The sequence below is a fragment of the Procambarus clarkii genome, chromosome 22, assembly GCF_040958095.1.
Source record: "Procambarus clarkii isolate CNS0578487 chromosome 22, FALCON_Pclarkii_2.0, whole genome shotgun sequence".
Classification (NCBI taxonomy): Eukaryota; Metazoa; Arthropoda; class Malacostraca; order Decapoda; family Cambaridae; genus Procambarus; species Procambarus clarkii.
In genome coordinates this window covers 8,430,682-8,443,320 of record NC_091171.1, presented here as the reverse complement: position 1 = coordinate 8,443,320, position 12,639 = coordinate 8,430,682, and the positions used below count along the sequence as shown (strand labels likewise).

At 44.9% G+C, this 12,639-nt stretch overlaps 1 protein-coding gene across 27 annotated transcripts in view; it reads right to left on the bottom strand.

Moving 5' to 3' along the window:
• LOC123756928 (ankyrin-2) overlaps window positions 1-12,639 on the bottom strand; it is a 982,618-nt gene that overhangs the window by 509,547 nt on the left and 460,432 nt on the right. Inside the window, exon 1 of one of the 27 annotated variants that reach the window (XM_069329396.1) lies at window positions 11,623-11,820. The exons of the other annotated variants lie outside the window; for them this stretch is intronic. Coding sequence (XP_069185497.1) covers window positions 11,623-11,646 — 24 coding nt within the window. The 5' untranslated portion in view covers window positions 11,647-11,820. Of the gene's footprint in view, window positions 1-11,622; window positions 11,821-12,639 lie in introns of those variants that run through there. 27 annotated transcript variants of the gene reach the window in all.

Below are 12,639 nucleotides of genomic sequence, written 5' to 3'. Positions count from 1 at the left end.
ACAACCCAGCGGGTTTTCTTCCTATTGGGGAGTGTTGTACATGCTGCTATGGCGGTGTGTCCACTCACAGGATGAGTGGCGCTGCCCAATACTGTCACTATGGCGGTATGTCCACTCACAAGATGAGTGACGCTGCCCAATACTGTCACTATGGCGGTGTGTCCACTCACAGGATGAGTGGCGCTGCCCAATACTGTCACTATGGCGGTGTGTCCACTCACAGGATGAGTGGCGCTGCCCAATACTGTCACTATGGCGGTGTGTCCACTCACAGGATGAGTGGCGCTGCCCAATACTGTCACTATGGCGGTGTGTCCACTCACAGGATGAGTGGCGCTGCCCAATACTGTCACTATGGCGGTGTGTCCACTCACAGGATGAGTGGCGCTGCCCAATACTGTCACTATGGCGGTGTGTCCACTCACAGGATGAGTGGCGCTACCCAATACTGTCACTATGGCGGTGTGTCCACTCACAGGATGAGTGGCGCTGCCCAATACTGTCACTATGGCGGTGTGTCCACTCACAGGATGAGTGGCGCTGCCCAATACTGTCACTATGGCGGTGTGTCCACTCACAGGATGAGTGACGCTGCCCAATAAACTCGCCCCTCGGGGCAAAATGAACACACATTAAGGACACGAGTGACGGGGTTCCGAGACAGAGGAGTGGAGAGACAAGGCTCCAACCAACCCTCCAGGAGGAGCAGACAACATCACGACCCCCCACGCACTCCCCGGTAGGATAACTCATCTCTCAGGGCACCCCACACACACCCATGTCTCCCACTCAGTGTTCACAACCGTGTTTTGTTTATATGGAGTTGGTGAAGGTCCTTTGATACGAGACCCCGGCGTCAGTAACACAACCCCACAGAGTCCCGGCTGGTATAGGCTGCTGCTGGCACTTGTGCTCCTCTCTAAGACTGCTCTTATGTCTCATTACTCACACTTCCAAACCTCTAACCTTTGTAAAGGTCCTGAGGCAAGGCTTCCCTGGTGGCTGCCTGAGCCACTATGTTATTCCTCTTGTTGACGCAGACGGGAAGATGCTCTCGTCTCCTGTGTGTAGTGTGCTGGGATCCCGTGTCATACACCTCGCATCCCGCCGTCTTCCAAGACCAGGTGTAGCCGCCCCGGAGTACTACACTTCCAGGGTCAACAGTACTTTATAGCGTCCCTCACAGTAGCTGCTCAAGCGACGTCAATAACTGTTTCGTGAAGCTAAATAACAAAATGAAAATATATATTAAACCTTAAAGTTCTCCAGGAAAGGCAGTAACTTAAACTGTCATGAAATTACTCTTTAACTCCCCTCAAAATTATTAAAACAAAATAATGTGTGTGGGCGCCGACTCTTCCGGTGGGTGAGACAAGTGCCAGGCCAGCCAGCAACAGTGCCTCACCCATGTTAATACGGCCAGCTTCCCCTACTGGTCTTGGGTGCCAGCGAGGAGGGGGGCGAGGCGCTCTACGTGACCCCCACCACCCAGTCACAGACGGCACAATATTCCCTCTGCAGTATGTTGACATGAATATTCCATTACTGTTCGCTGGCTGCACTCTCCACCCTCCCGGCGGCGCCTCTACAACAGCTACACTTCGCTGCGGTTCCCTCCAGTGCTAATCTCTCTCCTTCTCCCTTCATCAAATTCCCGTTCATCCCATTACTCTAGACCATGTCTCCTCGGCTCTCACTCGCTCCTCTACACCGTCCATACTTCTGGAGCCATTATTACACTTGCTGGTTACGACTAAGTCCTTAGTAACCAGTCCTAAGGCTGGTTACTAAGACCACAACAGTCTTCACGTCCTCACCAAGTCTACGGCCTCATTTCCAGGCCAGAGATGCTTTTACAGTCCATCACCTCCCTTCCTCACCAAGGTGCCACCAGCCGCTCCAGCCTCCACACTTCCCAGACTACACCCACCAGCAGTCACTAACTCTTGGGCAACTTATGTATTTATGTATTATGTATTTATCTGCATCCACTAATACAAGGCAGTGCGCCTAGTTAAGAGATCTAGGACAAGAACAGTCACCTGGATCAGGAACAGTCACCTGGAACAACAACAGTCACCTGGAACACGAACAGTCACCTGGAACAACAACAGTCACCTGGAACAACAACAGTCACCTGGAACAACAACAGTCACCTGGAACAACAACAGTCACCTGGAACAACAACAGTCACCTGGAACAACAACAGTCACCTGGAACACGAACAGTCACCTGGAACAACAACAGTCACCTGGAACAACAACAGTCACCTGGAACAACAACAGTCACCTGGAACAACAACAGTCACCTGGAACAACAACAGTCACCTGGAACAACAACAGTCACCTGGAACAACAACAGTCACCTGGAACAACAACAGTCACCTGGAACAACAACAGTCACCTGGAACAACAACAGTCACCTGGAACAACAACAGTCACCTGGAACAACAACAGTCACCTGGAACAACAACAGTCACCTGGAACAACAACAGTCACCTGGAACAACAACAGTCACCCGGAACAACAACAGTCACCCGGAACAACAACAGTCACCCGGAACAACAACAGTCACCCGGAACACGAACAGTCACCCGGAACAACAACAGTCACCCGGAACAACAACAGTCACCCGGAACAACAACAGTCACCTGGAACAACAACAGTCACCTGGAACAACAACAGTCACCTGGAACAACAACAGTCACCTGGAACAACAACAGTCACCTGGAACAACAACAGTCACCTGGAACAACAACAGTCACCTGGAACAACAACAGTCACCTGGAACAACAACAGTCACCTGGAACAACAACAGTCACCTGGAACAACAACAGTCACCTGGAACAACAACAGTCACCTGGAACAACAACAGTCACCTGGAACAACAACAGTCACCGGGAACAACAACAGTCACCGGGAACAACAACAGTCACCTGGAACAACAACAGTCACCTGGAACAACAACAGTCACCTGGAACAACAACAGTCACCTGGAACAACAACAGTCACCTGGAACAACAACAGTCACCGGGAACAACAACAGTCACCTGGAACAACAACAGTCACCTGGAACAACAACAGTCACCGGGAACAACAACAGTCACCGGGAACAACAACAGTCACCGGGAACAACAACAGTCACCTGGAACAACAACAGTCACCCGGAACAACAACAGTCACCCGGAACAACAACAGTCACCCGGAACAACAACAGTCACCTGGAACAACAATAGTCACCTGGAACAACAACAGTCACCCGGAACAACAACAGTCACCCGGAACAACAACAGTCACCCGGAACAACAACAGTCACCCGGAACAAGAACAGTCACCTGGAACAACAACAGTCACCTGGAACAACAACAGTCACCTGGAACAACAACAGTCACCTGGAACAACAACAGTCACCTGGAACAACAACAGTCACCTGGAACAACAACAGTCACCTGGAACAACAACAGTCACCTGGAACAACAACAGTCACCTGGAACAACAACAGTCACCTGGAACAACAACAGTCACCTGGAACAAGAACAGTCACCTGGAACAACAACAGTCACCTGGAACAACAACAGTCACCTGGAACAACAACAGTCACCTGGAACAACAACAGTCACCTGGAACAACAGTCACCTGGAACAACAACAGTCACCCGGAACAACAACAGTCACCTGGAACAACAATAGTCACCTGGAACAACAACAGTCACCCGGAACAACAACAGTCACCCGGAACAAGAACAGTCACCTGGAACAACAACAGTCACCCGGAACAACAACAGTCACCTGGAACAACAACAGTCACCTGGAACAACAACAGTCACCTGGAACAACAACAGTCACCTGGAACAACAACAGTCACCTGGAACAACAACAGTCACCTGGAACAACAACAGTCACCTGGAACAACAACAGTCACCTGGAACAACAACAGTCACCTGGAACAACAACAGTCACCTGGAACAAGAACAGTCACCTGGAACAACAACAGTCACCTGGAACAACAACAGTCACCTGGAACAACAACAGTCACCTGGAACAACAACAGTCACCTGGAACAACAGTCACCTGGAACAACAACAGTCACCGGGAACAACAACAGTCACCTGGTGTGGGAACCGACCTGTGAGATTTATATTTATTTAATTTATATGAATTTATATTTACGTTAATTTATATACTTCGATAGCAATTTGTATAATGATAAGTGGACTGTATTTCTGCCATAATCTCAATCTCACAAATCGATCCTCTACACATTAGGGGGGTTTATTAGTTTATATATATGCAGCCAATCAAACTACAGTAATAGCTACATACATTGATGAGGTTCCTTATCTTATAGTACAGCAGGTTAGACCACCAGGTATAACTAGAGTGTAGACACCAAATTATCCTCTTTGAGGTAGCTTCCATATCACCCAGTAACTGGTGCACAAAATCTTGCATCCTCGTCTTGACCTGTCAAAAGTGCGCTAGCTGTGAAGCCAGAATCCTATATATGACAAGTTATATCAGAGAAAACTGTACATGGTACATGGAAGACCTGGCTTCATTACCTTTAGTTTGAGGCTTCCACGTGATCTAACCGGGTTACCCTATATCCTGACATTAATGGCCATAAATGAATGATAAACGGGTTTCGGATAGACACTTAACTTGATTGTAGACATCGTGTTGGAGATGGTACCTTTGGTTTCCATAACACTACGTCCAAGTAAATTAACAGGAGCCGAATTTGCTCCCGTGTGAGCCTCTGGTCTCAATATAAATGGCTGCATCTAACACTCCATTCTATTGACGTCACTGGCCGACATTGTCCAGAATGATAGGAGCCGAACTCGCTCCACACGTCTCGGAGGTGACACAACAATGGCTGCTCTCCTTCCTCACTCTGACGCCTGGCCTACTTTGTCCAGATTTCAGAAAGTGATAGAAGGGTCACATTTACTCTACTTTAATATTGATAATTAAGTTAATTTATATGAGATGTTTTATGATGGTAAAGTCCAAAGACTAATGTATTTAAGAACAATTCCCAGCAGAATAGCTGGTGAATTATAATAGTATGTGGTGATGATATCCCGTTTTCTATAGACGGTAATTCCACTACAAGTTACGTTTTCTATGGGTAACTTGTTTATAACACAGCTCTTATCTGTCTGTATGATATTATTATTAAATGGTGTCGGATATTCCGACATAATTCCCCAGGGGGCTGCTCACGGGTCGAAGTCCTATTTAGAACAGACGAACACCGATACTCCTCCTTCGAATTATAGTTAGTAATCACACATTTGCGCGTCTGTTCGTACAGGACGGATGTCCCGTACTAGAGTTGCAAGGGTTAGAAGTCTAATGCGATTTCATTTCCCTGTCAACTCTTGAAAGGCTAATATTCAAGCCTTATTACATATTATTTAACCCAGAAGACTGGATGTGATCAAGTACTACAGTCAAGTATGATTCAGGGACTGCAGTGAGATCAGTGACATTAGATATAACTTGAAGTTTGTTCAGGTAACTGGTCACTGATATATAAACACTGAGGCCCATGGAATACATCTTGATTAAATAATAAATGTATCAAATCAGTCATCAGATTTATTGGGGTTTAATTTAGTTAATTGATTCAGAAGATTGAATAGCTCATCATTAAAGTAAAGTATGGTTCTGAGACTGCAGTGGGTTCAGTGACATTGGTCGCAGTGACTTGTAGCTGTTTTAGGCTACTGTTCACTGATTTGCCACTGAGGCCTCATGAACTCATCTTCAGCTTCAAATGATGATACTAACATCAACCTCTGTTGGTATAGTCAGCTGTAATCTCCTTAGTATAATGCTACTGGAGAAATATAATCAGCTGACAAATTTAGATTTCTACTGGTATTGTTTATCTGCAGGCATAGGACTCCTCAGGCTTGATACTGGGCCTGAGAGTAATTTACCTCCTGCAGAGTTTAACATGGTTATGCCCTGATATTTAGTAGGGCTACCAATGAATTGATGGTAGTAGTCTGTCCCCACAAGGACAGCCATTTGGCATTTGATTTGCTCAAATTTACCTGCAGCTGCTTGATAATAGCTTTCCAGGTCAGCATAATCAACTGTTGATTGTTGTGACAAATCTTCATATTTCTTGATCTGTCTTGTTAAGTGGCCTTTAAGACCTGCAAGGGTTCTTTTCATTCTCCCTGCATTATCCATCCTGGCTAGTTGGTGAAGCCTTGTGGGACTTGTACTTGGGCTGCTCATAATACTGAACAAACACTGATGGTAGCCTAGGGTAAATTCTGCACTCACTAGGCAATAATCCTACCTCTACTAGAGGTTAGCACTTAAAATTAATACACATTATATATATACAATCATCCACACTAATGATTTAAGTAATAAACCAGTGTCACTGGAAGTACCTTTAGGTTAGCTCTTCTATATCACCCTAGGATGGTAGAGACACTAATTAATCACTCAAAGGTGTAATGATCATAAGTAAATTATTATATATACACAACTCAACTCGAGTTGATAAAAATTACACCCAAAATAGGGTCTGGACCATTCATTAATGGTGTTAGGTTGTTCAATATAGTACAACTGACTATTGTAATAATGGGACTAGGATGAACAATAATAGTTCAACTAGTCAATGGTTAATATCCTACCCTGTTGTGGGTTGGCAATTAGTAAATATTATACTGTGATCACTAGTGCAATATATATTAAATAATTCTCTATTTGGAGAAATAATATACACAATTATTGATAATAGCCTCTTAATTAGCCTCTATGTAACTTCTAATATTATCAAGAAGTATTAAATATTATTAGTGACCTCGCGAAATAAAGTCCACAAAATTCGTGGATAATCTCTCGCGAAATGTAACACCACGAAATCCGTGAACAATCTCGCGAAGACACAGTCACTAATTTGGCTGGATTCTATATTAGCGCTGTCATTTCACGAAATAACACGCCACCAAATATCTGTGGGTGTGCATGAAACCGCTGACGAAGCTGAACTGGGCTGAGGGAGGCTCCTGAGCTCCCACGAGGCAATGCCGCTGTCTTGACTGGCTTTGTTTAAATAACACTGCACTAGTATATTTAATGAATCCACTGGTTTGGTTAACTGGTTCATCCGGTACTAAGATGACCAAATGTGGGTTCAAAGGATCAAATAATCCGTCATCCGGTTCGAAGATGACCAAATAATGTGGGAACCGACCTGTGAGATTTATATTTATTTAATTTATATGAATTTATATTTACGTTAATTTATATACTTCGATAGCAATTTGTATAATGATAAGTGGACTGTATTTCTGCCATAATCTCAATCTCACAAATCGATCCTCTACACATTAGGGGGGTTTATTAGTTTATATATATGCAGCCAATCAAACTACAGTAATAGCTACATACATTGATGAGGTTCCTTATCTTATAGTACAGCAGGTTAGACCACCAGGTATAACTAGAGTGTAGACACCAAATTATCCTCTTTGAGGTAGCTTCCATATCACCCAGTAACTGGTGCACAAAATCTTGCATCCTCGTCTTGACCTGTCAAAAGTGCGCTAGCTGTGAAGCCAGAATCCTATATATGACAAGTTATATCAGAGAAAACTGTACATGGTACATGGAAGACCTGGCTTCATTACCTTTAGTTTGAGGCTTCCACGTGATCTAACCGGGTTACCCTATATCCTGACATTAATGGCCATAAATGAATGATAAACGGGTTTCGGATAGACACTTAACTTGATTGTAGACATCGTGTTGGAGATGGTACCTTTGGTTTCCATAACACTACGTCCAAGTAAATTAACAGGAGCCGAATTTGCTCCCGTGTGAGCCTCTGGTCTCAATATAAATGGCTGCATCTAACACTCCATTCTATTGACGTCACTGGCCGACATTGTCCAGAATGATAGGAGCCGAACTCGCTCCACACGTCTCGGAGGTGACACAACAATGGCTGCTCTCCTTCCTCACTCTGACGCCTGGCCTACTTTGTCCAGATTTCAGAAAGTGATAGAAGGGTCACATTTACTCTACTTTAATATTGATAATTAAGTTAATTTATATGAGATGTTTTATGATGGTAAAGTCCAAAGACTAATGTATTTAAGAACAATTCCCAGCAGAATAGCTGGTGAATTATAATAGTATGTGGTGATGATATCCCGTTTTCTATAGACGGTAATTCCACTACAAGTTACGTTTTCTATGGGTAACTTGTTTATAACACAGCTCTTATCTGTCTGTATGATATTATTATTAAATGGTGTCGGATATTCCGACACCTGGAACAACAACAGTCACCTGGAACAACGCTAAAGCTTTGATCTTGAACATAAATATATCCAAGGGATGACGTAACACGACCAGAGTCGGGAACTGATTCAAGAACAAATTAGTGACCATCAAAACTACCAGATGTGTGATCAAACAATATGAGACAGACTAAGAATCTTCCATACACAAAATCCTTTCCTCCTGAATTGAACTCTTGGTGTCTGGCAGCGGCCCCGCTTATCTGTGTGGATCTCACCTTAAAGTTAGACGCTTGTTATGCACGCGAGGCGCCAGCGATCACCTTACTCTGGCGCCAGAGGAACTGTTTACCTCAGGTTATTATGTTAACGTGTAGTGTCTGCCAGAGTTGGGAAGGGTATCAAGAGAAAGCGCCAAGCCATTACGACTATATAGCACTTGGTAGGGGTCAGGATAAGGATTTGGGATGGGACGGAGGGAAGGAATGGTGCCCCAACCACTTGGATGATCAGGGATAGACAACTGTCGCAGACTGTGAGAGTAGTCAAGCTTCAGTGTGTATTGTGAGAGACCCTGGTGTTCATACTGTGGCGGTACCACATTATGTGGTAATGCATTAGGGTGGAGCGCTAAGGTAAAATACATTAGAGAATGTGTCTTAAGAGAGTCGTACGTTTAAAGACAACAAAATAACTGCAAAACTGCAAGAAAAATGATAGGCTAGATAACAAGATCGTTTCAAGCCAGAGATAACAAACCAAAGGTGCTATTTTTAAAGACACTAGTACTCTGTAAGGGGAATATTACATTAACTGGTTCTTTTTAGGCTGGTGACCTTGAGAACATTCTGCCAGAATCCACTCAGTGGAGTGGACCCACGTTGAGGCGACAGTCAAGTTCCCCAGAACAGTCTGGCCTTACATGCAGGCGAGACACACTATAATCTACAACTGGAATATTAGAGGAGCGGCTGCAAACTGCATCACTGAAATCATTCCTGACGAGAGCGGGAAGCCTGGCAGAATGTGTGCAATAACCTCATTGAAACACAGGCATGCACACCTAACTCTCAAGAGGAAATGTAATGAAAATTAAAGTCTCAAAGGTTGTCAACACCGTCCCTCTAAATATAAGGTCATTACTGACACTGCATTCTGTTCAAGAGTGAACTTGATAACACCTCCAAAAGGTTAACTCACGACTTCCAACATGTAAAGTAACATGTAAAGAATTTGGGAATAATAATGTCTGACGACCTAACGTTTAGGGAGCATAACCAAGCAAATATTGCGTCAGCCAGAAAAAAATTATAGGATGGATTACGAGAACTTTCAAATCCAGGGATCCCATCACAATGGTTGTACTCTTCAAATCACTTGTGTTGTTCTGTCTTGAGTGCTGCTCAGTACTCATTTTCCTCTTCAGAGCAGGAGATATTGTTGAAATAGAGGGAATACAGAGAACATATACGGCACACATAGACGAGATAAAGCACCTAAATTATTGGGATCGTCTCAAAGCTCTCCAAATGTACTCACGAGAAGAGAGACGAGCGAGATACCAAATAATATACCCATGAAAAATACTGCAGGGTCAGGTCCCTAATCTACACAATAAAAAAACAACGTACTGGAGTGAACGATATGGAAGAAAATGCAGAATAGAACCAGTGAAGAGCAGAGGTGCCATAGGCACAATCAGAGAACACTGTATAAACATCAGAGGTCCGCGGTTGTTCAACACCCTCCCAGCGAGCATAAGAAATATTGCCGGAACAATCGTGGACATCTAAAAGAGAAAACTAGACAGTTTTCTTCAAGGAGTGCCGGACCAACCGGGCTGTGGTGGGTATGTGGGCCTGCGGGCCGCTCCAAGCAACAGCCTGGTGGACCAAACTCTCTCAAGTCGAGCCTGGCCTCGGGCCGGGCTTGGGGAGTAGAAGAACTCCCAGAACCCCATCAACCAGGTATCAACCAGGTTCCCTGCCGCTACGAGGTCGTCCTCTACCCAAGGTTATTATTTCTATGGACGACCTCGCGGTTGTTTGGAGGTCGTGAAGTGGGTAATAAATACAAACTAAGCTGCCGAGGTCTGAGGACAACATTCACAAGTGACCTGGTGAACCACGGCTCAAGTCTTACAGGAGTCTTGGATAAGACTTACATCACAAAGTTGTCAAGTCTCGTCCGAACCACACACTCGGACCTTGACAAGGCACTCACGTGAAGGCGAAAAACTTGGTGTATTTTATGTAATGATTTAAAGTACACCAACACATAAGTGTGGGAATTTTTTTTTATCCTGTGTTATGATGTAGTAAGACATAACCAATAGTTACTACCGTTCCTTTTACTGTTAAATTTCTGCAACATTTATCTATTGTTTATTTAAGGGTAGAATATTTCAGTGGATAATTAACTAGTTACGCCTCACACAGCTATATAGGCTGACGTACGTGTTCTATGTATACCTGGTTGGTTTTGATCAAACATAAGATCCCATTCACATCGCTGTCTTATTTCTTGGTAACATTGTTTACACACAAGTTTTAATTTGCTTCAAGACCATCTAAGATTCATGAAGCTGTCTTGTACATTTTACCAGCGTTCCTAGTAAGCATATTCTGACTGCAGACGAATCCATCAGGGATTCAGGAAGGCGTTCGTCTCTGACGTTTAACGTTAGGATTTTAAGCATCTTATTTGGTTCCTCCAGCAGGTAAACGGTTTATTAAACACAAGATAACACAAGTTAAAGGAAAATCATCTTCCCCCAAACGGCAACGATTCGGTGTAGCAGCGCTACACAGCAGCACACTGGGAGAACATTCTGGCAGACGACTCCAGGGGGAGGTGGACGGGAGAGCTGCCAGCTACACTTGGCCACAGGCCTCAGCTGACCCGTCACCATGCTTCCAATGTTTGCGACACACACACACACACACACACACACACACACACACACACACACACACACACACACACACACACACACACACACACACACACACACACACAGGAATGTGACCTCAGTAACAAGGAATGATAGGGATTCTGCCATGGCACCAAGACAGACTTGAGAGGGCAATGTCCACTCACTTGCTCGCTACTCACATACCTTTCCCTGCCCTACCTGATTCCCCTTCCCCTACCTGATCAACCAGGCTGACTCATACGTCAGGCTGCGAGAAGCCGCGTCCAACAGCCTGGTTGACCAATTCAACACACAGGAGGACTGATCGACGACCGGGCCGCGGGGACGCTAAGCCTCGGAAACACCTCAGAGTAACCTCAAGGTAAGGTGCCCCTAGTCACCTACCTCCCCTGCCCCTAGTCACCTACCTTCTCCTGGAAAGGCAACCTCATGGCGGTCACTCGTCAAGTCTGACCAAGGTGGTCAATGCTCTACGCCGTCCGTCACGCCGTGGACCCCGACGACACGCGGGAATGCACGACAAAACACACAGACGCACTCGTTCGGAAGTCGTTGATCGTTGTTCGCAGTGGTTCGAAGCTAAATGTTAAGCTGAGGCGCGGGAGCTCAGCCTTATATTTATATATCGTGTGGGGCTGGGGAGGTGTGCCGGCGGGCCAGGATGGGGGCCATGTGGGTAGAGGGGGGGCGCATGTGGGTTGGGGGGGGGCATGTGGGTGAAGAGGGGGACCATATGGGTGGTGGGGGCCAAGTGGGCGGGGAAGGGTACAGGAGGTAGATGCAGGACGAGACAGTTATATATAGACTGGTAAAATACAACATAAATATGGTGTCTAAGGAAGAGACGGAAAACATTAGTGGCGTTTGCTGAGAACTTGTCTTACACGCGCACATCTTGCACGCCAGGTGACGAGTAACGAGTCACCACCACACCTAACGATAGCTGGGATGCCGATGGAAACTTATTCATAAAGAAATAATATTTTATATATATATATATATATATATATATATATATATATATATATATATATATATATATATATATATATATTTTTTTTTTTTTTTTTTATTTATTTATTTATATATATATATATATACATATATATATGCATGCTTAAGTGACCTGCCAGTCTACCTGCCTTCCTCATTACCTCTTCCCCAGACCGTGACCGATGGTCTCACCAGTCACGGTACGAGGACGTGACACACCCTGCGGTTAATTTACTATGATTTCGGGACTCAATGTTCCCGCGGCCCGGTCCTCGACCAGGCCTCCTGATTGGTGGACTGGTCAACAAGGCTGTTGGACGCGGCTACTTGCAGCCTGAAGTATGAGTCACAGCCTGGTTGATCAGGTATCCTTTGGAGGTGTTTATCGAGTTCTCTCTTGAACACTGAGGGGTCGGCCAGTTATGTCCCTT